Source organism: Phascolarctos cinereus, unplaced genomic scaffold (genome assembly GCF_003287225.1).
Source record: "Phascolarctos cinereus isolate Bilbo 61053 unplaced genomic scaffold, phaCin_HiC Scaffold_3;HRSCAF=262, whole genome shotgun sequence".
Taxonomy (NCBI): domain Eukaryota; kingdom Metazoa; phylum Chordata; class Mammalia; order Diprotodontia; family Phascolarctidae; genus Phascolarctos; species Phascolarctos cinereus.
This window is the reverse complement of record NW_027555736.1, coordinates 234,166,042-234,193,389: the sequence shown is the minus strand read 5'-3', so window position 1 is coordinate 234,193,389 and position 27,348 is coordinate 234,166,042. Positions and strand designations below refer to the sequence as shown.

The 27,348-nt window shown below is 40.7% G+C and overlaps 1 protein-coding gene across 1 annotated transcript in view; it reads left to right on the top strand.

Moving 5' to 3' along the window:
- The first annotated feature begins 179 nt into the window (after positions 1-179).
- Positions 180-27,348, top strand: part of TOGARAM1 (TOG array regulator of axonemal microtubules 1) — an 87,206-nt gene continuing 60,037 nt past the window's right edge. The window contains 3 exon segments of the mRNA XM_020986423.2: positions 180-1,744; positions 1,747-1,835; positions 1,837-2,409. Coding sequence (XP_020842082.1) covers positions 340-1,744; positions 1,747-1,835; positions 1,837-2,409 — 2,067 coding nt within the window. The 5' untranslated portion in view covers positions 180-339.

Below are 27,348 nucleotides of genomic sequence, written 5' to 3'. Positions count from 1 at the left end.
GCCTGGTGCCAGCGGCTGAGTCTGGGGCCCCGCAGCGGGGGCCATTTTGTTGAGGGCTGCCTCCTATAGCCGGGGGCGGCTTGGAGCGCTCTGCTCCTGTGGGGCCGTGGCGCCAGCGGCAGAAGAAGAGGAGGAGGAGGAGGAGGAGGAGGAGGAGGAGGAGGAGGAAGGGGAGAAGGAAGAAGAGAAGGAGGGAATCTTTCTCGGCCCCGGCTTCGGCAGTTGCTTTTCCCCTTCTATAGCTCTGGAGCCTGGAGAAGAAAAGGGAGGGGAGGGCTCCGCCGAGCCCCTAGGAGACTGCGATGGTTCCCCGCTGCCGCAGCTTGCTGACGCCTCTCCATGGCGTCCGCGCCCCCGGTGCTGCTCCTGCCGCAGGCCCCGTTCCTAGCCCCCAGCGCCCATCGGCCCCGGAGCTGCTGCCGCCTTTCCACCCCAGAGACTGATGAGGACCGACCTCGGCGGACGATGAGAGAGGAGAAAAGCTACTGCTGCCGGGGAGCCGCCGGTGACCAGGGCTCGTGCCCCGCGGCCCCGCCGGCCCTGTCTCCCACCACGACCGCGCTCTTTCTCCCAGCGGAGGAAGCTGTCACGAGTGGCTGGTCCAGGGCCGGAGGGAGCCTGCCTGGAGGGGAGGAAGAGGAGACCCGGCTGCTGCAGCTCCTCCGCACGGCGCCGGAGCCGTCCGAGGCCTTCCAGGCTCTGCAGGCTGCCCTGCCCCGGCGGGGCGGGCGCCTCGGTTTCCCGAGACGGAAGGAAGCGCTCTACCGGGCTCTGGGCCGGGTGCTGGTGGAGGGGGCCCTGGAGGAGAAGCGACTTTGCCTGCAGCTTCTCTCCGACGTGCTCCGGGGTCAGGGGGAGGTGGGCCAGCTGGAAGAGGCCTTCAGCCTGGCTCTTCTGCCGCAGCTCGTGGTCTCCCTGAGAGAGGAGAACCCGGCCTTGAGGAAGGACGCGCTGCAGATCCTGCACCAGTGTTTGAAGCGGAGCCCCGGGCAGGTGCTGCAGGTGCTCATTCAGCGAGGCCTGGAGAGCGCCGATGCCCGGCTCCGGGCTTCCACTGCGCTCCTGCTCCCTATTTTGCTCACTCCCCCGGATCTGTTCGGCCTGGATCTCACCGAGATCACGCTGTCCCTGGCCCGCAAGCTTGGGGAACAGGAGGAAGAAGAAGAGGCCGAGATAGCTTTTTCTGCGCTGCAGCAAATAGGGGAGCACCTGGGCCAAGACCGGTTTCAGTCTTACATCTCTCGCCTGCCCTCAGCCCTGAGGAGACACTACAATCGTCGTATAGAGTCCCAGTTTGGGGGTCAGGTTCCTCATTATTTGGAACTTGAAGCTTCTGAGTTTCCTGAAGATCCCCTCCCCTGCCCGGCAACACCTTCCAGTAGCCACCTCAAGTTTGGTGTTGTTCCCCAAGAGCTGCATTCCAGGTTGCTAGATCAGGAGGACTATAAGAGTCGGACTCAAGCTGTGGAGGAACTGAAGCTGGTGCTGGGAAGGTTTAGCCCTGTCTCCACTCCTCACTCTAGTCTTGTAGGTTTCATTAGCTTATTGTATAACTTGTTAGATGATTCTAACTTCAAAGTGGTTCACGGCACGCTTCAGGTACTGCACCTGTTGGTGACCCGCCTTGGGGGACAGGTACAGCAATTCTTGGGACCAGTCATCGCTGCCACGGTCAAAGTACTAGCAGACAACAAGTTGGTGATCAAGCAAGAATACATGAACATTTTCCTTAAGCTGATGAAGGAAGTGGACCTCAGCAGGTGCTGTGTTTATTGCTGGAACATCTCAAACATAAGCATTCCAGAGTGAGAGAAGAGGTGGTGAATATAAGCATCTTGCTCCTTGCTGACCTATCCAAGTGAGGATTTTGACTTGCCCAAACTGGCTTTTGGTCTTGCCCCAGCTCTAGTGGATAGTAAGCGTAGGGTGCGCCAAGCTGCTCTGGAGGCCTTTGCCGTGTTGGCATCTTCAATGGGCTCAGGTAAAACCAGTGTACTTTTCAGAGCTGTTGATGCTGTTGAACTTCAAGATAATGGAGATGGAGTGATGAATGCTGTGCAAGCCAGATTAGCTAGGAAAACTCTTCCAAAGCTAACAGAACAGGGATTTGTGGAGTATGCTGTACTCATGCCATCTTCTGCCCAGGGCAGATCAACCCAGTTGCCCCATGGAGCAGATACAGACTGGCTTCTGGCAGGTAACAGAACTCAGAGTGCACACTGTCATTGTGGTGACCGTTCAAGGGATAGTATACAGATGTATGGCTCTTATAGTCCATCTGCTGATCAGACTATCTGTACTCGAAGGGTGTTAAGTGCAGGAAAAGGAAAAAATAAATTACCATGGGAAAATGACCAACCTGGAGGCATGGGAGAAAACCGGACATCCCATTCAAAGGAAATAGAGCAGGTATGCATTTTCTGTAATTAGCATGGGTTGGGGCAGTGGAAGTACCATTCTTTCTCTTTAATGAAAGATATTTTTATGTGTCAGATATCCCCATGGAGGTGATTTATTCCAAAAAGATTTGTGCTAAATGTTCACAAGAGCGTTCAATCCTAGTGGAACAAATTACACAGGTCTTATATGATGGATTTGATTCAGAGGCGAGATAGTGTACTGGAAGGAGCATCAGGTTGCGAGTCAGGATCTTCTGATTCTATTCCCTGACTCCTGGCTCTGCTGCTACCCTGATTATCTGTTAGGACTTGCTGGGGCAAGTCACTTAACCTCTCTAGGGAGGATCAAATGAGATGTATGTATTGACTTAGTAATTGGCAAGCACTGTTAAATGTAAATAATCAAGAATCATTTGTTAATAATAGCTAGCATTTATGTAGCTTTTCAAGATTTGCAAAGAACTTTAAAACTACTATCTTACTTGATTTTCATAATAACTCTGGGAGGTGGTTATTACTATTATTCCCATGTTGCAGAGGAGGAACCTGAGGCAGACAGGTTAAATGGCTTGCCTGGGATCACACAAACATGTTAGTGTCTGAGACCGAGTTTGCATTTAGGTTTTCCTTGAGTCCAGGCACAGAATTATATACGCTGCACCACCTAGTTGTCCCATAGTATTAAGCCCTTACTGTGCACTAAAGTACTGTGCTGGGCTAAGTTAAACAGGCAGAGACAAAAATAAATCAAGCTTTGCCCTTAAGGATCTTATAGCACAATGAGGGAGACGGCATGTGTATGGCTATAAACAGAGCAGACAGGATAACCTTGAATGAGAAGGCACTGGCAGCCCTGAAGACCAGAAGATGCCTCCTGTAAGGGGTGGTACTTGAGCTGAGCGTTGAAGGAAACTAGGGATTTTAAGATGTAAAGGTGAGAAGGAAACATGTTCTGGGCATGGGGATCAGTCAGTGCAAAGACATGGACATGGGAGATGGAGAGAGCATCAGATGAAGAATAGCAGGCTGGCAGTAGAGGGGAGTAATGTGTAAGAAGACCGGAGAGGTAGGAGGGGTCAGGTTGTAAAGAGCTGTTGGTATACACCAACAGAAAAAGTTTATAGTAGATGATTATAAAGGTAAAATAAGAAGCCTGCACTAGATAATCTTGTAAGATCAACTTGTCAAGTAATGACAATGTATAGAGTGGTTGGTATTTAAAGTCTTGTTTTATCTGTAGCAGCAGTCGAACCTTTAGTCCTTCTGCCACCAGGTAGTGGGGTACAGTAGAGAGATCACTGAGCCTGTAGTCAGTAAACTTGAACTCTACTAGTCCTGATTCTGGGGTCTCAAGTGAATCACTTACCCTCTGAAGTCCAGTTTTCTGTAAAATAGGGATAGTACTACCTTACCTACCTGGATCTGATGGGTCTTTGTGCTAAATATTTCAACCAAAGAGGTCCCCTCTACAGCATAGATATTTTTCTATAAATTCACATTGTACAACAGCTGTTTCAAAGCCAAAATATTTATATAGTGTTTTAAGGTTTGCAAAGCATTTTACAAATATTACCTCATTTGATTCTCACAACAACACTGGGAGGTAGTTGCTATTATTATACCCATTTTATAGATAAGGAAACTGAGGCAGACAGAAGTTAAATGACTTGTCTAGGGACACACAACTAGTATGTGTCTGAGGCTGGATTAGAAGTCTGGTCTTCCTGAGTCCAGGCCCAGAACGCTGTCTACTATGCCATTCAGCTGCTTCACCTGGTTGCCCCATCATATTAAGCCCTTACTGTGCCTTTCTCGAAGTCACAAACTGCCCCTTCTCCCTTCATTCTCAGCATATAACTTTTTACCTACTTATTGAGAAGATTGAGGCTATCTATTGGAAAGTGCCTAATTCCTCCACTTCCTATTCCAGCTTCATCCTTCTGTTGAAGTTCAGGGAACCATATGTTAAGGTTTAAGGGTGCTGGGATCCCAAAATAGCAACATACAGGTGCTGTCTAAATGAATTCGACCCAGGCCTTCTTTCAGCCAAAGACAGGGTTTATTAAAGCTCGTCTATATTGGCCATACTCTTAAAGAATCTGAACATTTGTGAGCTGTTGGCTAGATTTTAAGAATCTGAGCATCTTAATGGAGATAAGATGAACCTTATATACAGAAAGACTGTGGGAAGGATCTAAAGAGTGACCAAGTAGATTGGGGTGACTGTGAGGAGGGGTATAGGGAGGATCTTGATGGGAGTGACTATCTAGAATGGAGTCTAGATAAGATCAGGGATGGGAGGTAGGGGAACCCCTCTCCCCTTAGGAAGGTAACAGACAATGAAGGTTGGGCTAGGTCAGAGGTGACAGAATTGGGAGATTGGGTATAGCCACAATGAAAGGCCAGTTGAGTGGATTATAGCCTCAGGCAAATGCTAGAGACTTCCTTGATCTAGTGGGAGTTCAAGGAGAGTCCCAGGTGGGATTTTCTGTTGCCTGTATACAAATGGGACCCAAATTCTTTTTGGGGCAAGGGACAAAGGTCTTGGCTTTGGCCCTTACCCCGTCTTAGAAGAGGTATTATTCAGTCTCAGATAAAGCTAATCCCTCCACCTCCATCCTCAGACCTATCTTCTCTTTTTTTCTCCATTAAATTGCACATCTTCTTTCACTAATGCATCTTGAACTGTACTTCTGCTGAGTCTTTCAACTTAAGAACATGCTGAGAGGGGCAGCTTGATGGCGCAGTGTATAGAGCACCGGCCCTGAAGTCAGGAGGACCTGAGTTCAAATCTGGCCTAAGACCAAACACTTGACACTTACTAACTGTGTGACCCTGGGCAAGTCACTTAACCCCAATTGCCTTAAAAAAAATGCTGAGATCTGTACTCCCCTAAAGCTGCCATCCTACTGTTCCATTCTCTCAAGCTTTCATATTCTCTTCTCCCTCTTGCTGTCAAACTGGTAGAAATAATAGTCTACACTTGCTTTTTCTACTGCCTCATCAACCACTCATTTGCTCTTTTATTGGGTTTCCTTTCCTACCATTCTATTGAAACAACTCTCTCCAAAGTTTCTTCCATATTAGACCAATCAACTACTTTTCTGTGCAAACTTACCCTTCCTGACCTACCTTAGTGGCCTTTGATTATAGACTAGCCATCCCCCCCTTGATAACCTGTCTCTTAGCTTCTGTCACACTATATTATTATGACTTTCCTCCTACCTCTCTCACTGCACCATTTTTTGTCTCTTATTGGCTTATCATATTGCTCCTACATCTTAAATATTAGGAAAGGATTTTGTAACCTGTGAAATGTACTATATAAAAATGAGCTATTAATTTTTTCATTTACTAATCATGCCTAGAATTTTAAAAAATGGTTATGAATTAGCTCACATAACTTTAGTTACCAGCATCATAACTGATGCGTAGAACTTTAAGGTTTGTAAAGCACTTGTACACAGATTCTCATTCGATCTTCACAACTATACCATAAGGCAAGCACATGGCTCTCCTTTGGAGTCATTGCTGAAAACATCTCCATCATTTGATTTTTTTTTCACCCATCTACAGCTTGATCAGAGGTGTTTTTATACTCTGTGTAAGTCTGACAATACATTCTTTGGTTTTGTCCCAAGGAAATTATAAATTTCTTCATTATCTTTTCTCTAAATAAAAGTTACACAATTTTAGAGTCAGATGTGTGTCAGACCTTCTCTATATCAAAAAACTGAAAACATTGAAATTACTAAATTCTCCTCAAGTGGTTGATTTCCCATAAGTTGAAAACCCAACTGCATATGGAACCATATTAGTATGCTCTAGGTGTAGACCTTATACTCCACTGTAGGGAAGATATGTTAACAGATAATTCTAGTAATTTTGAAAAGAAATCTTGTTTCCTTTGCTAAAAAACTAATGCTCCCCTAGAGCATTGGCTTTGTCTAACGTTCTTCCCCTTCCTTCTTGGAAAGCTATTAAATCAGTGAGTATAATATAGAACATCCTCTGATCTAAGTTAAATGATCCAAAGTTAAGTTTAGCTTTGGTTCTATAAGGTTTCCTTTCAGCAAGATAAGACTCAAATAAAGTTATTTCTAGATATTTCTTACAGTGTGGAAAAGTAACACTTGCTTTCTAATATACCCTTAACCGGGAAACATATTTTGTAATTTTATAATCTGTTTAGACATTTTTTTAATTCATTGTGAAGTGTGTGAAACAAAAATGATTCCCTGGGAGAAGATTGCAATGAAACTTCAAAGATTTTTTAACTATCTTTAGATAGTTTAGAAATTATAGGATCAGTTTATTTCTAATCATTCCTAAAACTTAAAATCCCCAAAATGTGATGGTTATAGATTGTCAGAAAATTTTAAATTATTAGTATCATCATCACAACAGATGTGTGTGTGTGCATGTGTGTATGTGTGTATGTACACACATACATAGATACATACATCTGTGTTTATCTATACAGGTAAATATGTGTAAATATATCTGTGTCTTTAAGGTAAAATCCTTGCTTATTGTACATCATTTCACTTGATCCTTATAACAGTCCTGTGAGTTAAATAATACTTCCTTATCATAATTATTCTTGCTACCATTTTTAATCATCCTGAGAACAGCACACAAATTTAAAAGTTTGTACCCTTTCATGAAAGAATGAAACATACAAAGTCTGTCTTTTTGAGCAAATTTCAACAGTTATGGTTTTCACATTTATAGTTTGTAGCATAAACATATTATGGTAAGCTTTACATTCCTTTCATTGAATAGCCAAGCTAGGGGTATTCAAGAGAGGAGGTCCAGGGATTTAAGAGAATATAGACTTAATTGATTCACCAAGGATTCAAGATGGAGAGGAGAGGAGAGAGTGGCTAATACAGTGGAGATGACCTGGGAGAGAATTGAGGTCTGAAGAGATTGGAGGTCACAATGTGGAAAAAGAGTAGGGTTTTGTTAGGAAAGGTAGAAGGAAAAATGAAGAGCCAGTGGACTATGGTCAGATATGGGGATTTCAGAATTCTTGAATATGGTGGTGGTACATTTGTGGGTGATGGCAAGATCAATCACTTACAAGTAGTGGCAGTTGCCCAATAAATGAGAGATTTTGTGATAAGCAAACTCCCCCACCCAAGGAAGAAAGAAACAGGCTACCAGCTTAGACCTTACAGAGTCCTCATGAGGTTTATCAAAAGGCATTCTTTGTAGCCAGTAGAAGTGTCTGAATGGCTGGTAATGAAATCAGATTCTTTTGTGTTCTGTGTCTAGAATGGGGCTTCTACTAGTGATGTGAACATTTCAGGCTGTGATCTACCAACTATGGCTTTGGGGAAAGGTGGCATCTTCACAAATAGCTACCAAAAATTTCCTTCCCAAAATACTATTACAGATTGGATGTAGAACCCAGGATGTTTTTCCACAAGCTATCTGGCCAGGCAAGAGCCTTAACAACTTCAACAGCCAAGTCAACTCCCAAAGATCTCTGGGAGTATCACAAAAGGAGTACCACTCTAGTTGAGGTAGTAGCAACCCTAGGATTAGCACTACTGCATGCGTGTTTTCCCCCTCTCCCACCGAATAATCCTCAGTTTATGAGAGAATACCAGAACCTGGTGCTGTTAGTGACAGGGAATGTAAATACCCATGCTACATATACTTGTCAGCACCCTTCAAAGATAGGCTCATAATATGCCTTCTCTTATTATACAAAAAAGTTGCATCTTTGACACACATTAGAAATATTTGTTTTCTAGTTCCTAGGAGTCTTATGGTAGTGTTTGATTAAATGAGAAAGCCGGCGTAAGATTGGAAGATTGGAAGGCTCATTCTTACCTCTGCTTAGGAGGTAGAAATCTTGTTTTCAGTAGGGGCTACAGTGCTACAAAAAGTTATTTTACTTGGACTGAGATGAGCATTATCACAAATTTGAAAAGAGAGAAATCTTTCCCCCAGTTTAGAAGTATTAGACAGCATAGTGAAATTGTAATAAATTGCATAAACAGAAAATAGTCAAAGTATCCCTAAGGTGTTTTCTTTTGTGTCCAACTAGCTTTTTCTGTTATCAAAAGAAATATTTTGAGGCTTGCTCCTTGGAGGAAGAATAATAGAGTCTTTGCTCAAGAGTTTTGAACTTTCCCTTAATATATTTCTAGCAAGCAATATCCATTCATTAGGACAGCATTTGCCATCTTAAAAGTCCTGACAAACATTCTTATATTTGTTATGAATAGGAGTATAGAACTACTACAGAAATCGGACATTGTGTAATGCATTGTCCTTAGTATCAGGAGAGTAATGTATAATCAACCTTGGTAAGTTGAAGGCAGGTTTGGAAGAGCTATAAATACCAAATGGGAATTTTGTATTTGATCTTAGGGCACTTATGAGCCATGGAAGCTTCTTGAGCAGAGAAATGCCATAGGGAGAAGGAGAATAGAAGAGAATAAGGAGTCAAGTATGGGTCCTAAATTATAAACGTGGGTAACTGCAAGGGGCAATGATAACCTCAAAAGATAAAGAAAAGTTAGGAAGTGAGATGGGTTTGGGAAGAAGAGTCAGTAAACATTAAGTACCTGTTACCTGCACTGAGGCTACAGAGACAAAAGAGTCTTTGCTTTTAAGGTAGGTTACGTTGTACCTGAGCAGGAAGGGTGGGAGTGGGGGAGCAAGTTTGAACATATGCACAAGATGCATAAGTAAGTAAATATAAAGTAATTTCGAGAAAGAGAGATGACCTTATCCTGTTCCTCTTGGGTATAGTGTCTCTGTTGGACAAACCTCTCAGCTAGGCTACTTGGGCTTGTTTCTTTCCACACTTTACCTCCCAACATAGCCAAGAATTTCTTCTTGACTCACAGGGGTCATATTCCTTTTACCCATCTCCCACTCTGATTCCTAGTCCTGCTGTCTGCTAAATATAGTGTCTTCTACTGGGCAGCTAGCTGTACTGTAAAATGCCATGGCTGATGGTGGGTAGAAAGAGAGAAATCCCACTAGTCCTTGTTCTCCCTCACCCAGTCAAGAAATGAGAAATAATTAAGTACTGGGTTCTTCCATAGCGAGCTCTCTTCTTTACTCCTAGCGTTAGCATTCCTTAGAATTTTCTGTAGCCTTAACTGCTCCTTAGAGAATATCTTCATTTTTAAAGGGCCATCAGAAGTGTGGCTTCATCTCTACACTGATGTCCTCTTTTGAATCCCTACCCTCCCAACTATATAAGCCCAACCAAGCCTCAGCATTGAATCACTCCCACCATTCCTCACCTTCACTCCTACACGTATGGCTCCTCCAAACCTTTTCATCCCTCCTCAGACTTCACATGGCTCTCCATCTCCCTACTGTCTCAGCTGAGAATCTTGCTCAGAGGTTGTAGTCCTTTCCATCCCTCAAATTCTATGGCTATTATCATCTAGAGACAATTAGGAATAATCTGATTGTTTTTTAAGTGGCAAGTCCCCACTCTCACTTATTTTCAGTCTCTGTCTACTGACTCATTCCCTCCTATCTGCAAACATGCCCATGTCACTCCTATCCAGAAAAAAAATCTTCACTTGATTCTTCCATACCCACTCTCCCCCTACACCTCTTCTGCCTTTTTGAAGCTAAACTCCTCAAAAACACTATCTACATTAGGTACTTCCACTTTCTCTCTTCTTAACTCCTTACGATCTGGCTTCTGACCTTATCATTCCACTGAACCTGCTATCTCCAGACTTACTAATGATCTCTTAGTTGCCAAATCCTATGGCCTTTTCTCTATCCTCATTCTCCTTTACTTATCTGGAGCCTTTGACACTATTGGTCATTTTCTCCTTCTTTCTGAGTTTTTGGGATACCACTCTCAGTCTTTGTCCTAGCTATCTGACTACTCCTTTTCTGTCTGCTTTGCTGAATTCTCTTCCAGATCATGCCCTCTAACTGTACACATACCTCAGGGTTCTATCCTAGGTCCTCTTCTCCCTCTGTACTTTTTCACTTGTGATGTCTTCAGCTCCTATGGATTTAATAGCCATCTCTATGCTGATGATTCTCAAATCTAACTTTGCTGCTCCAAACTCTCCAAGCTTTCCTGCTTCAAAGTCTCCTATCTCCAGTTGCCTTTCAGACATCTAGAACTGCATGTCCAGTAGATGTCTTGAACTCAGTATGTCCAAAATTGAATTCTTTATGTTTCCCTGAAATCCTACCCTTTCTAAGTTCCAAGGCAACACTGTCCTCCCTGTTCCTTAGGCTCATAACCTAAGAATCATCCTGCACTCATCACTGTTTCTTACTCCATATCTTCAAGCTGTTGCCAAGGTCAATCAATGTCATTTTTGTAGTGTCTTTAATATTTCCCCCTTCTCTCCTCTGACACTCACCACTCTAGTATAAACCCTCATCACCTCATGCCTGGATTATTGCAGCAGCCTGCCTCCGCTTTCTCCCCATTCTATTCTCTTTCATTCAGCCAATAAAGTGGTTTTCCTAAAGCACCAAATAGAGCATTTTGTATTTGGTCCTGAGGCAACAGGAAGGCACTGGAGTTTATTGAGTACTACAGATGGTGATGAAACATTGATTTTCCAAAAAGAGTCTACATAGTAGTTAGTCGTAAATACATACATTCATTCATTCATTCATTCATTCATTCACCAGGCATCTTGTCTTCCCATTCTAATTATTCCACTGCTGCTGTGGTCATAAGGTCAGCAATGGTTTTCTTCAGCTTGTTTATGGGATTACTCAGTGTCCTCAGTCTGGTCAGTTATCGCAAGCATCACCTAAAACTTGTCCTGACTCTGCTAGAGAAGCGTCTAGCCTACAGAAGATTACTAAACTGAAGTAGTAGATGAAGTGAGTGCTGTGGACATTGGGCACCTACATTTTAGCAAAGCTTTTGATGAAAGCTTTATGTCATACTATTCTTGCAGAGCAGATGGAGAGGTATGGTCCAAACTAGAGAGACCATAATACGGTTAGATAGATTTGGAATTGGCTGAATGACTGAACTCAAAAAGTAGTTGCTAGTGGTTCAGCATCATCTTGGCAAGAGATCTCCAGTGAAGTTACCTAGAGATCTGTTTGGTCCTGTGCCATTTAACATTTCTATCAATGATTTGGACAAAAATATAGATGACATTCTCATCAGATCTGCAGGGGAGGGGACAGCTCACGTACTGGCTGACGGAGTCAGGATCCAACGATTTTGGCAGACTAGAGCATTGGAATGAATATAATAAAATTCAGTAAAGGTAAATGTAAAAAATATCTTGCAAGTATAGGGTAGTAAAGGTATAGTTGGACAGCAGTTGCTCAAAAGAATAAGAATTTCAGCAGACTCTAAACTCTGAATATGAATCAGCAGTATGATGTGAGAGTTAAAAAGTTGATATATTCTTGGGTTCCATTAAGAGAGGCATAATTTCCAGGAACCCAGAGGTGGTAGCCCCTAGTATATGCTTGCCTTCATCATACCTTCACTGCAGTACTCTGTTCTGAGCACAACAGTTTAAGGACATTGATAAGCCAGAAAGGATCCATAGGAGTGTAATCGGGATGTCAAAGTTCCATGAGTCTTTAACGTATGAAGATATTGACAGAACATGGGGTGTTTAGCCTGGATTGAGAAGAGAGAGAGAGAGGTGGGGGGCAGCATGATAGCTATGTTCCAATTTTCAAAAGGCCATTGGAATTGTCATTGATTGTAAGCCTAGCTCCTTTGCTCTATGAAATACATTGTTTAAAGCTCTTAGGTCTTTTAATGTTGAAGCTGCTACAACTTGTGTTATCCAGACTGTAGCTCCACAATTACTTAAATTGTTGGGGGTTTTTTCTTTATTGTATGTTGTATTTTCTCCTTAACCTGGGAGCTTCAAAACTTGGCTATAATATTCCAGTAAGTTTTCCTCTTGGGATCTCTTTTAGGTGGCGATTGATGGATTTTTTTTCTATTTCAATTTTACCCTCTTGTTCTAGAACTGAAGGGCAGTTTTCCTTAATAATTTCTTGTAATGTTGTATCCAGGCTTTTTTTTTATATCATAGCTTTCAGGTAGTCCAACAGTTGTTATTGTCTCTTCTCAATCTGTTCTTTAGATCAGTGTTTTTTTTCCTTAATGAATATCAATGCAAAATTTTATTTATTTTTAATTTTTATAATTAATTTATTTTTAGTTTTCAACATTCACTTCCATAAGATTTTGAGTTTTAATTTTCTCCCCCTCCCCAAGATGGCATGCAATCTGATATAGGCTCTACTTATACATTCATATTTTCACATGAGTAGTGATGTAAAGAATTAGAATTAATGGGAGGAACCATGAGAAGGAAGAAACAAAACAAAACAACAACAAAAAAGAGCAAATTGTATGCTTCCGTCTGCATTCAGACTCCTAAGTTCTTTCTCTGGATGTGGATAACATTTTTCATCATGACTCTTTTAGAGTTGTCTTAGATCCTTGCATTGCTGAGAAGAGCTAAGTCTGTCAAAGTCAGTCATCGTACAGTGTGGCTATTACTATGTACAATGTTCTCGTGGTTCTGCTTGTTTCACTCTGCATGAGTTCATATAAGTTCTTCCAAGTATTTCTGAAGTCTACCTGCTCATCATTTCTTATAGCACAGTAGTATTCCATTACATTCATATACTACAACTTGTTCAGCCATTCCCCAATTGATGGGCATCCCCTCAATTTCCCATTCTTTGCAACCACAAAAAGAGCTACTATAAATATTTTTGTACACGTGGGTCTTTTTCCTCTTTTTGTGATCTCTTTGGGATACAGAACTAGAAGTGGTATTGTTGGGTCAAAGGGTATACACAGTTTTATAGCCCTTTGGGCATAGTTTCAAATAGCTTTCCAGAATGGTTAGATCAGTTCACAACTCCAGCAATAATGCATTAGTGTTCCAATTTCCCACATCTTCTCCAACATTTATCATTTTCCTGTTTTGTCATGTGAGCCAACCTGATAGGTATGATGTGTATCTCAGAGTTGTTTTGATTTGCATTTCTCTAATCAGTAGTGATTTAGAGCATTTTTTTTTTGGTTAGGCAATGCAGTTAAGTGACTTGGCCGCACAGCTAGTAAGTGTTATTATGTGTCTGAGGCCAGATTTGAACTCAGGTCCTCCTGAATCCAGGGCTGGTGCTCTATCCACTGCACCACCTAGCTGCCCCTAGAGCATTTTTTCATATGACTGTAGACAGCTTTCATTTCTTCCTCTGAAAACTGCCTGCTCATATCCTTTGACCATTAATCAATTGGAGAATGACTTGTATTCTTATAAATTCAACTCATTTCTCTATATATTTTAGAAATGAGGCTTTTATCAGAGATAGTGGTTATAAAAACTGTTTCTCAGCTTTCTGCTTCCCTTCTAATTTTGGTTGCATTGGTTTTGTTTGTATAAAAACTTTTCAGTTTAATGTAATCAAAGTCATCCATTTTGCATTTCACAATGTTCTGCATCTCTTGTTTGATCATAAATTCTTCACTTCTCCATAGATCTGACAGGTAACTATTCCGTGCTCTCCTAGTTGGTTTATGGTATCAGCCTTTATATCTAAATCATGTACCTTCAACTTTATCTTGGTATGGGGTGTAAGATGTTGATCTGTGCCTAGTTTCTGCCATACTATTTTCCAGTTTTCCCAGCAGTTTTCTTAAATACTGAGTTCTTATCCCAGAAGCTGGAGTCTTTGGATTTATCAAATAGTAGATTGCTATAGGCATTGACTATTGTGTCTTGCATACCTAAACTATACTGATCCTTCATTCTATTTCTTAGCCATTACCAAGTAGTTTTGATGATTGCTGCTTTATAATACAATTTAAGATGTGGTGTAGCTAGGCCACCTTCCCTTGCATTTCTTTTCATTAATTCCCTTGATAGTCTGGACCTTTTGTTCTTTCAGATGAATTTTGTTGATCAGTTGTTTTTCTTTTTCTTTTTTTTTTTTTTTTTAGGCTTTGGGGTTAAGTGACTTGCCCAGGGTCACACAGCTAGTAAGTGTTTGGTCTGAGGCTGGATTTGAACTCAAGTCCTCCTGACTTCAGGGCCGGTGCTCTATCCACTGCACGGCCTAGCTGCCCCTGATCAGTTGTTTTTCTAAGGGGATGTTTCACATTCTCTTCTATTTTTTCATTCTTTTGATTTTGTTTTATTATTTCTTGGTGTCTTGTAACATCATTGGCTTCACTTTGCCCAATTCTAGTTTTTAAGGAATTATTTTTAAGTTTTTGGATCTCTTTTTCTAATTAGTTGACTTTCTTTTTGTCATTTTCTTGATTTTCTTGGATTCTTCTTATTTTTTTTTCCTAATTTTTCCTCAACCGCTCTCATTTGATTTTTTTAAAGTCCTTTTTAAGCTCTTCCAAAAACTCTTTTTGGGCTTGTGACCATTTGACTTTTTTTTTTTAAGTAGGAGTAACTTTTTTTGTTTCACTATCTTCTATGCATAAACCCAGATCTTCTCTGTCCACAAAGTAGCTCAGGTTCTTTCTGGTTTGCTTACATGTTGGTTTTCTTACTTATTGTTTTTATTATTGTTGTTGTTGTTATTTTTATCTGCTTGTTATTATAATCATGTCCTAGTCCTGAGGTATAGGGGATGATGCCTTTGGCTTCATATAGGGTTATTTTCTAAGCTCTGTCTGGGAGCCTGAACTTGGGCATTCCTCCCCACTCCTAAATCTAGGCTAGGGCCTCTAACCACTTAATCATTGCAATTATTCCCTTCCCCTTTTGGGACTGGGAATGTCAGCTCCCCCTTCTTCCCTGGAACTGCAACCAGGGATTCTACTCTTCTGAGCATGCCCACAGCCAGCAGGATCACTGCTTCTCTGCTACTGCACTCAAGCCAGCTGTGCTCGCTCCTCACCTACAGTTGTAGCCAAAAACCACATCTGGTCAGTGCACCTGTGCATGCTGTGTCCAGCCACTGCAGGAGAGTCCTTCAGTCTTCCCCTGCTCAGCTGTCCCTGTGGTGAAAGTTTCTGCAGCTGAGCTTGCTGCCTGCCCCCAAGGCTTATTGTTTGTTGATTCAGCAGAGTCTGGAGGTATTTGTACTTCTATCTGTCCAGGCCTCTGCCCCTGGAGGTGGGTTTTCCTAAGGTACTCCCCAGTTGTCTTGGAGCACAACTTCTTTATCCTGACTTTTAATTATTTCTGCTGCTCAAAATTCCTTTGAAGCAATATTTCTCTTATGTTTGTGGGAGAATTTCAGAGAGCCTAGTGTTTCCTGTCTTACCCTACTATCTTGCCAGAATTCTCTGCCAACAAGAAGTCTTAAAAAGGTTAAAACAAAAAAATTTTTTAAAGAACTAAGAAATTTTAAAAGCCAGTGGGAAAAGAGATGAAAACTAAGGAAAAAAGGTAAGAAAAGAGAATTAACAGCTTAGAAAAAAAAGGTACAAAACTTTACAGATGAAAATAACTCCTTGAAAATAAGAATTGGCAAAAGGAAAGCTAATAACTATGTGAGACATCAAGAAATAAAGTCAAAAGACTAAAAAAAGAAAAAAGAAAGGGAAAAAATGTGAAGTATCTCATAAGAAAAACAATTAACTTGGAAAATAAATCAAGGATAGATAATTTAAGAATCATTGGACTACCTGAAAATTTTGGACAAAAAATAGAGCTTAGACATCATATTTTAAGAAATCATGAAAGGAAACGAGAGGGCAAAGTATGCACTAGTAGTCACCTCCTGAAATAAACCCCAAAATGAAAACTCCCAGCAATATTATAGCCCAAATTCAGAGTTCTCAGGTCATAGCAATAATATTATAAGCAGCTAGAAATAAAGAATTCAAGTACCAAGGAGCCACAGTCAGAATCATACAAGATTTAGTAGCCATCACTATAAAAAAGCAGAGAGCTTGGAATATAATATTGTAGAAGGCAAGGGATCTAGGCTTAGAACCAAGAGTAATCTACCCAGCAAAATGAGTATAACGCTACAGAGAAAAATATGGGCCTTCAACAGAAGAGGACTTCCCTAGCATTCCTGATGAAAAGACCAGAGACAGTAAAAAAATTTACCATACAACCATGGAAATGAAGAGAAGTGTAAGAAAAGGTAAATATAAACAAGCAATCATAAGGGACTACAGAAGGTAGTTTAACAGTTTAGTTTACATTCTTATATGAGGAGATAATATTTACATATATCACCTCAGAACTCATCATCAGGGAAAACAGAGGGAGTCCAGTTAGACAAAGGACCTAGGAATGACTGATATGTTTTGATCTTAAAAGAAGAATGGAAAGAGTAGGGAATAGGAATACATTGGGAGAGGAGGGGAGAGGAAGAGTGGGGAAAATTATCTCATGTAAATAGGATGTGCAAATAGAAATCTGTACAAGGAGGGGGCAGTAGGGAGTAAATAGGTGAGCAGGTGACACTCGAACTTCATTCCAATCCAAACTGGTCAAAGGAGAGAAGAATATACATCCACCCAGTTGGGGCAACAGAGAAGTAGAGGGAAAGCAGTTAAGGGAAAAGAGAGGAATAAGAGGGAGAGTAGATTAAGGGATGGATTAGTGAGAAGCAAAACAAACTCTTTAAGTGGGGGTGGGGGGAAAAAAGTAGGAAAGTGTTAAGAAAATAGGATGTAAGGAAATACACAATCAGCAGTGATAATTCTGAATGTGAATGGGATGAACTCAATTCATAAAATGGAAGAGGATTGCAGAATGGTTTAGAAACCAGAATCCAACAATCTGTTTACTAGAAACAAATAAAATGGAAAGATATAAATTTTAAAAAGGGGTTAGAGCAGAATCTGTTACACTTTAGCAAGGTAGCAATCATCTCAGATATAGCAATAGTAAAAATAGATTTAATTAAAAGATACAAAGGGAAACTACATTTTGCTAAAATGTACTATAGATAATATCAATATCAAACATATATGCATCAAATGGTATAGCATTTAGATTCCATTAGTCTCCTTGTAATGTCCGTAGAATAAAGATGTTTTGTGGTAAATTTAAGTAAAGACATATATGAAAGTCATACAGGATGGATTTATTAGTGAGTTACAAAACAAATTTAGAGCGTATGTCAGACTTTGTATGCCCAGTAGTCTCATCTGTCACAAACTAGATATTATGTTTCCTTTCTTAGAAGGCTATGGTTATTTCTCTTTTGACAACCTTATTGCATAGATTCAGATCCAGAATACTATTCCCCCTTCTTTGCTCAAAATCACATAATGGATTAGTGACTAACTGGGGACAAGATCCATAATCTCTCCAGACTAAGGCTCCTTCCGTTATAGTACATTGCCTCTTCCACTTAAGAGTTTCAAGGTGTTCATTGGGGCTGAACTTAAACTCTGTGTGTGTGTGTGTGTGTGTGTGTGTGTGTGTGTGTGTGTCCATCCAATGAGTACCAAGGAGTGTCAGGATAAATCCTAGATTGCTGGAACCTCCCCTAATAACTACTCATCGTACAGATGAAGAAATAGGCCCAGGGAGGTTATAACTTGTTCAAGGGTTAACACAAGCAATAAATGTCAAAGCCAGGATTCAAACCTAGGTCCTCTGTGTTCCTTTATGGTGTTGTAGTACATAGTGGTACACATGTGCCACACGCTGTTGTCTGAACTGGACCTAGTTTAGTATTCCACCCCCTTTAGTGTCAGGATTATTTGCCCTTTGAAGTCAGGTAAGGATTTACCATCTCCCTGCATGGCCTATTTACACCCTTCTGTAGGCCCTGGGCTCATCATACTCTGGAGTTGACTGCTGCCTTAGGAAGAACTATGTAAGAAGCTTACTAACAAGGCAGGGAAACTTTCTGTCATGCGATTTTGTGAAAACTAATAAGGAATGAATGTTAAGGGTTTTTAAATTTTTTGAATTATATACCAACTAGTATTTAAGTGAAAAGGTATGTCTCTTTCAGGCTGTATTTGTACTTTGTGAAAGTAAACACCTTACAGATTTAAGTGGATCATTTTGAAATTTAACTTTGAGTAGCTCATTTGCATTTGGAAAGTTAAAGAAAGCTGCTAAGCAGGCCTCAAAAACCTTGAAATTGCACACAGTGCTGCCGAATCTTTTCCCTACCCACTTACTTGAACCAACAGTTTTTTTGTTTGTTTGTTTGTTTTGTTTTTAATAAACTAGGGAACCATCAGCTGCTTGGTGATTGTGAAAAAATGGCCATTGGTTATGACCTAGACTGCAGAAAGGATTATTTGGGAAACTACAGAAGTTGGTGTGTGTTCTCTTACTAAGAGGGTCTCAGACTACCTGGAGGAGGTTTTGAAAGGAAAGGCTAAGCCTCAAAGGTACTGCCTTGGTGGGACAACCCAGCTCTCTCACTTAGGGAACAGAACTAGGGAGACTTCTCCACCAATCCTAGGGGGAGGATTCCTGTGCTGTCTCAGAGAACACCCTTGTATCCCAGCCAAGGCTTGCACTTGAACCTGAAACTGAAAGCGGGAAGGATCTCTTAAGCTGAGTGGAGCTAGGGAAACAGACACACTTGTAGAGGAGACAGCCACCATAAATCAGTAAAGAGTGTCAGGACAAATCCCAATTTGGCTCCCTCAGGGGAAAGCCCTTTCCTTTCACCACAGGGGAGGCCTGTTTACCTCTCTTTATTTTAAGCATTTATTGTTGTCTTTTTATGCTTTTCATTAAGTGCACATTTATTATGTGCCAGGCCCTAAGCTCTCTAGGAGCTTACATTCTCATGAGGTAAAACAGTACATAAAATGGCGCTGAAAATAAGAGGAGAGAGAGGGAAAATGAGTGAAAGGGACATGGTTTTTATGTCTGCAGAGAGTGGGGAGGAGAATGAAAATCGACTCACCTGAGTCCTTCCACAAAAATAAAGCCCCGGGAGGAACTTAACACTGGGACAAGGTGGTAGAAGGACATTCCGTAGTGAGAAGGCGGCAGGAGTGGTTGAATGTTACCTGGTGAAAGAGGCTTCAAACAGTGAGAGAAGTTCCAGGATTGAAATAGCTGCTGAAGCATGGTTTTGAAATCCAGAAAGTCAGCATCATTGTCTTTGGGTGTGAGCTCAGCTGAAAAAAAGTTGTTGTTTTTAAAACACATATACATCCTTTTGACACAACTTAACAGAGCAGAGAAAGAATTTATACAAAGAAACTCATTTAAGCAGTGGTTTAGTAGTAGAGTTAGGAGGGCAAATAGGAACTGTTGAATAACACTGTTGACACACCATCTCACCGCTGCTCTATTATTAATATGGATAGTATTTTTAAACCAGAAGGTCCAAAATACTTCCTTTTACCAATGAGAAAATCGCGTCTCATGGAGTAAAGTGACGTGTACAAAGTCACCCAGCTAGTTAATGGTAGTCTGTCCAGTGTTCTGACTTATATACTGTATGCCTCCTTTAATGTTGTTGCCTAAGTTTTTAAACATAGTCATCATTTGAAATAATCTTGATGGGAATGACTGATGGTGCAAAGGACAGACAGCCAACAGCCTGGTCTCCTTTATGCTTATCCTTGGGTAGTAGCTACTGTCAGATGACTTAAGGGTATAGAGTATACTCAGAGCAGTGTACAACTTAGTCTGTTGCTTCTAAACTCCATTTTTTCCTCCCTACTGCCAGCATTTCCACATCTCTTACCTCCCTTGTCTTCCTACTCACTGGTAATGGAGGTATCGTCACAGATGCAAGTACAGCTGGTATATTTGGCTCCTGGGTTGTTAGTTTTGTTTTTGGGGAAGGGGGGGGGGTTGCTATTCAGAGATCTTGGAGCTGTTAGATATGACTCTTTTAAAAGTGACAGTTTAGGGGCAGCTAGGTGGCCCAGTGGATAGAGCACTAGCCTTGGAGTCAGGAGGACCTGAGTTCAAATGTGGCCTCAGGCACATAACTAGCTGTATAACTCTGGGCAAGTCACTTAACCCCAATTGCCTCAACAAAAAAAGTGACAGTTTAGCCTCTGAAAATGAGCTTTGAGTTTATTAATAAGTCTGAGCATCATTGATTGAAACAGGAGTCCAAACTCTTTTCTCTCTGATGATGAAATATGCTATTGGCTCACTTTCAGTCTAAAGACATCCACTTTTGTCAGCCCACAGTACTACCACAGGAGATAAGAGCCAAGTTTGAGAATTTTAGAGTTGAAAAGAACTTCAGTTCAACTCATACACACAAAGAATTCGAGTATAAAATACCCAGCAATGGTCATTCAGCCTCTGCTTGAATATCTCAAAGGAGGAGAATTCCACCACTGACTAAACCAAGCCATTTCATTTTTGACTAACTAATTGTTAAGAAGCTTTTCTAACGTCAGGCTTAAATTGGCTTCTTGACAACTTTCACCCATTGCTCCTGGTTCTGCCATTTAAGGCCAAACAGGAGATGTCTAAGGTAGCTATGATATCGTTCCTGGATCTTATCTTCTCCACCTTAAACGTTTGACATGAGCTCAACACCCTTCACCATCCTGATTGTCCTCTGGGGAATCTGACTTCTCAGTGTAAACAGTTTAGGCTCAGAACGGAATACAATACTCCAGATAAATTCAGTTTAAAGAGGGCACAGCAGAGGGACTATCACCTCCTTATTCCTGGAAGCCATGCTTATCTTAATGTAGCCAAAGAACACATTTTTTTCTGACTGTCATGTCACATGCTGATTCATACTGAATTTGTATTCCACTAAAGCCCCCAGATCTATTCAGAGTCACTGCTGCCTTAGAACATTGTATTGCTGAGAAAAGCTAAGTCTGTCATGGTTGATTATTGCACAACGTGGCTGTTACAGTGTACAGTGCTCTCCTGGTTCTGCTCACTTCACTCAGCATCAGTCCATACAAGTCTTTCCAGGTTTTTCTGAAGTCCACGTGCTCATCATTTCTTATAGCACAGTAGTATTCCATTATATTCATATGCCACAACTTGTCTTGGATCATTGTATTGCTGAGAATAGCTAAGTTATTCATAGTAGATTATCATGTAATATTGCTTTTAACTGTGTACAATAGTCTCCTGGTTCTACTCATTTTGTTTTGCATCAGTTCACGTAAGTCTTTCCGTGTTTTTCTGAGAGCATCCTGCTCATTGTTTTTTAAAGCACAGTAGTATTTCATCACAATCATGTACAACAATTAGTTCAGCCATTCCCCTGTTGATGGACTTCCCCTCAATTTCCAGTTCTTTGCCACCACAAAAAGAGCTGCTATCAATATTTTTATACACATAGGTCCTTTTCCTTTTTGTTTTTTATCTCTTTGGAATACAGACCTAATAGTGGTAGTGCTTGGTCAAAGGGTAAGCATGGTTTTATAGCCCTTTGGGCATAGTTCCAAATTGCTCTCCAAATTGGTTGAATTGGTATACAACTTCACCAATAGTTCATTAGTGTTTTAATTTTCCAACATTTGTCATTTTCCTTTTCTGTCATATTAGCCAATCTGGCAGGTGTGAGGTGGTAGCTCAAGAGTTATTTTACCTTGCATTTCCCTCATCAGTAGTGATTTAGAGCACTTTTTTCATATGATTGTATATAGCTTTGATTACTTTGCCTGAAAACTGCCTATTAATATCTTTTAATCATTTGTCAGTTGAGGAATGGCTCGTTTCCATAAATTTGACTCAGTTTTGTATATATTTGAGAAATGAAGTCTTTTTCAGAGAAACTCGATGTAAAAAAATGTTTTCACATTAATGATTACCAACTATGTAATTTCCCTCCTTCCTATTTCCCCTCATTTATTTGACTCTCTCTTTTCACCCTGTCTAATCTCAAAAAAATGTTTTGCTTCTGACTTCTACTCCCTCTCCCAAACTGTCCTCCCTTCCATCAGCTCCCTCCCTCCCACTTCATTTGGCCCCTTCCCTTCCTATTTCCATGTATGGTGAGATAGATTTCTACACCCAACAGAGTGTACCATTCCTTCTTTAAGCCAATTCTGATGAGATTTTGCTCCCCTCTCCACTGTAAAATCTCTTTCAGGCCTCTTTTATGTCATATAATTTATCCCATTCTACTTCTCTTTCCCCTTCTCCCAGTATGTTCTTCTTTCTCATCCCTTAATTTCATTTTTATAGATAATCATACCATCACATTCAACTCACGCCTTTGCCATGTACATTCCTTCTAACTATCCTAATAATGAAAAAGTTCTTGAAGTTATAAATATCATTTTCCCATGTGAAATATAAACAGATTAACCTTATCAAATCCCTTGTGATTTTTCTTTGCTGTTTACCTTTTTATGCTTCTTTTGCATCTGGTATTTGAAAGTCAAATTTTCTATTTCTTTTTTCATCAGGAATGCTTGAAAATCTTCTATCTCGTTGAATATCTGTTTTTTCCCCTGAAGGATAATACTCGCTTTTGCTGGGTAGATGATTCTTGGTCATAATTCTAGCTTTTTGGCCGTCCAGAATATCATATTCCAAGCCCTCTGATCCTTTAATGTAGAAGCTGCTAAATCTTGTGTTATCCTGACTGTGGCCCCATTGACTGCTTATAATATTTTCTCCTTGATCTGGGAGCTCTGGAATTTGGCTGTAATATTCCTGGGAGTTTTTATCTTTGGATCTCTTTCAGGAGGTGATTGGTGGATTCTTTCAATTTCTATTTTATCCTCCAGTTTTAGAATATCAGCTTTCCTTGATAATTTTTTGAAAGGTGATGCCTAGGTTCTTTTTTGATCATGACTTGTAAGTAGTCCAATAATTCTTAAATTATCTCTCCTGGATCAATTTGCCAGGTCAGTTTTTCCCAGTGAGATCCTTCACATACTCTTGTATTTTTTCATTCTTTTGATTTTGTTTGATTGTTTCTTGATGTCTCATTAAGCCATTAACTTCCGCTTGCCCAATTCTAAGTTTTTTTTTTGCTTTCTGGTGAGGCAGTTGGGGCTAAGTGACTTGCCCAGGGTCACACAGCTAGTAAGTGTCAAGTGTCTGAGGCCAGATTTGAACTCAGGTCCTCCTGACTCCAAGGCTCTATCTACTGCGCCACTTAGCTGCCCCCCAATTCTAACTTTTAAGGAATTCTTTTCTTCAGTGATTTTTTATCTCTCTTTCCATTTGGCTAATTATGCTTTTCAAGGCACTCTTCTCTTTATTGGATTTTTGTGCCTCTTTTACCATATGGCCTATTCTGTTTTTTAAGTTATTATTTTCCTTAGTATTTTTTTTGTGCCTCCTTTACCAAGCTGTTGACTCTTTTTTCACGATTTTCTTGCATCACTCTCATTTCTCTTCCCAATTTTTCCTCTTCCTCTCTTACTTGATTTTCAAAATCCTTTTTGAGCTCTTCCATGGCTTGAGACCATTCATATTTTTCTTTGAGACTTTGGATGCAGAAATTTTGACTTTGTTGTCTTCTTCTGAGTGTGTGTCTTGATCTTCCTTGGCACTTTCTATGTCAGAATTTTTTTTTCTATTGTTTGCTCATTTTCCATCCTGTTTCTTGACTTTTACCTCTATGCTAAAGTGGGGCTTTGCTTCCTAAGTGGAAGGGGCACTGTTCCAAGCTTCAGGTTTTTTGTGCAGCTGTTTTCAGACTTAATTCTATGGACCTGTAAGTTTTTGGCTTTTCCAAAGCAATATGATCTAGATTCTAGGGAGAGGTGTGTTTACTCCTCTCCTGTGCTGTGCACTGGTTTGTGAGCAACCACAAGCAATCTTTTCAACCCTGAAACTGTGACAGGGTCCCTGCTCTCCTTTCGTTGAAGCTTTGCTGTGCTAGTGCTCCTCCTTGCACTGGGACTAAGACCTAGGACTGTGACCCAGATCTAAGTATAGGCAATGCAACACAGTCCTGCACCTGCATCTGCACCTGATACCAGCAAAGGGAACCCTGTAAATCTCCTGAACTGTTGCCAATTCCCCTACCATCTTTGGGCTGAAAGGTCTGGAAATTGGCATTGTTGCCACTGATTCAGTCTCCCCGAGGCCTATTCCTGGTTTGCGGGGGCCCACCCTGCTCTGGACTGTGCTACTCTCTCACCCTGGTGCAACAGACCTTTCCTGCTGACCTTCTAAGTCATCTTGGGCTGGAAAATTATCTTTACTCCATTCCATCACTCTAGAATTTGTTTACAGTCGTTACTTAAAGGTATTTGGAGAAGTTTAGTGGAGAACTCAGGTGAGTCCCTGCCTTTACTCCACCATCTTGGCTCCACCTCTGTCTTTTTAATCTTTTAAAATAATTTTTACCCATGTAAATCACCAGAAATATGTAGTACTTGTGTTCCACTTTGAGGAGTTCTCCGTCATTGCTGTCGGATCAGTAAATCCAGAAAGAACATAACAAGTGCTGTCCAAGATTCAAAAGTCATGGGCAAAAAACTGAAGAACCTCAGGGATTTCAGCAGGAAGTCATGAGCTCCCATTTCCCTTTGCTTCTTCGTCTGCTCTTTAATGGGTAACCCTCTCATCCCTCTCACCTGATCATTTCTGTGGCTCTTCTGTGTCGTTCCTTAGAGGACAAGCAGCAGCTTTCTCAGAGCCTTCTTTTAGTAAGGGCCAGTACAGCTGTCCTTTGTCTTCCCTTTCTCTTCTCTGTGACAGTCCTCGTGAGGAGAGCCATTTCCCTTCTTCTATTTCAAATCCCTTTTTCCCCCATTGAAGCCCTGCTTCTCTTTCTTTTGGAAACACTTGATTATCTCTAACGAATTCAGAGTGTGGAAAAGTATTCCTCAAGTCCCTTCGCCCTCTCCAGGAAGGAAAGCAACCCATATTTGGAACACAGCAGTTACTTGGCTACAACAGAAATCTAAACTTGACACACTGAATACAAATCACTAAATCATTAGCCTACTTTCCATATTTTTTGTGATTTAATATTTTATTTTTCCTCCAATTATAAAAACCATTTTTAGCACTTTTTAAAAAAAATTTTGAATCCCAAATTCTCTCCCTCCCTCCCCATCCCCATTGAGAAGGTATCTACTTTTCATATTGATTGAAATTTTTAGCCTTTAAAAATTTTTTTAAAAAAACCACCTCTGGCTGTTTACACCTCACCCAAAGCACCTGGTTAAGTCTTTACTGCCAATTACCAACTTTTAATAGCCTAACAGCCTCACGCAACTTCCTTATCTTAGTCTCAGAAATTCTACTGCTACCTTCCTACCTGCCTTCACCAGCTTCTCTGTTTCACCAATTTTCTCTACCCACCAGTCCAATTGTGTGTGCTTGTAGTTTTGGGTACAGATTAGAAGAAACTCTATTTAGGGAATAGGTAGCTGTAGGAGAAGAAAAAAGGAAGAATTCTTGACGACCCCACCACCACCCTGGCATCCCAGCAGACTTTTATACTGGGAAGAAAAAAACACGCAACTTGGTTTTGTCTCTAATAAACCTTCCAAATGGAGCAGGGCAATTTGTTTCTATCTATGACTTACCTTGCAAGTAGAACATGACAAGTTGTTGCCCTTGACAGCAGAAGAGGGCAAACTGTTTTTTCTCTATTTTGGAGTTAGGTAAAGGAACAGAAAAAGATTTGTTGTTTATCTGTACTTCACCTTCCGAGAAAGTAGGAACAAGCAGTGGGGCAAGGTAATCTGAAATTTAAGGAAATTCATGTACCAGTGCCTAAACTGCAGGCTAATCCTTAGATTATTCTGGTCAGTAAAGGGAAATAAAGGCCCTTCTTTCTTTGTCTCTATACATCCCTCCTGATCAGCCACAGTTGGACACACTATAACTTGACTCCAACCTAGTGATGTCATTTTGGTCCTCTTAGAGAAGGAAGGACAACCACCACCAACTTCCCTCCTCCTCCTTGAAGTTTTAAAAGCTTCACTAAATCAAATTTACAGCCAGAACCACATAATGAGAGTTAGGGGAACAGCTAGATGGTATTAGATAGCAGAGCACTCGGGTTATACATTTGGAGATCTGTAGGACTAGGAAAAAAACTAAAATAACAATGACCATGAAGATTAAGACTAGGATTAGATTGTGGATTAAGACCAGAATGAGATTGTGGACCCATAATGAAACAGATACCTAAATAAAGGAATCCTGGGAATAGGGCCCAACTCATTTTTTATTTGTTACATGGTGTTGGGAGAAGAAAAGGCCTTAGATAGTGTGGAGATCACCTCTGTAAGTTTGTATTGATTATTGCAGATGCACCAAGAGGTAGGTTGACTCTGGAATAGTCTTGACCCCAAGGAGCAAGGTGAATATCTTGAGCTGTTCTGTTGTCAGTAGAAAACCAATGGAGTGATGGACTCTCAGTCAGGAATGCCTATAGAGAGTTGGCTATTGGCAATAAATTCCACAGATGCAGAGAAATTCTTTTCAAGGTCATAAACTCTAAGGTGTGATACTGGTGTACCTAGAAGCCAGTGGAAGAAGTTGGAGGAATATTCATTGCTTGTGGCTAGATTATGCCAATATAATAAAAATTATAATACTATCAAATTTAATTTACATTTTTAATGCTATACCAGTAAAGTTGCCAAGGGGATACTTTATACAACTTGATAACATGATAAAGGTCATTTAGGAAAAGCAAAAGATACCTACGGAAATGATGAAAAGGAGTACAAAGAGATGATAGCGTTCTAGACCTCAGACTGTATTATAAAGCAGCATTTATCAAAAATGTCTGGTATTGGTTAAAAAATAGGGAGGTAAATTGATGAAACAGACTAGACAAGGGAGAAGTGAAATAGTGTAACTCAATAACCCAGGGTCCCATGAACCAGAAAACTTAAAATTACTTGGGAAAGAAAACTCTGTTTCATAAAATCTGCTGGGAAAACTGGAAAAGAGTCTGGCAAAAACTAGGCTTTCGCCAGCACTTTATACCACATTCCACAATACATTCTTTTTTTTTTTTAAAGACAATTGGGGTGAAGTGACTTGCCCAGGGTCAAATAGCTAGTAAGTGTCTGAGGCCAGATTTGAACTAAGGAAGATGAGTCTTCCTGACTCCAGTGCTCAGCACTCTATTCCCCTGTACCACCTAGCTGCCCCTG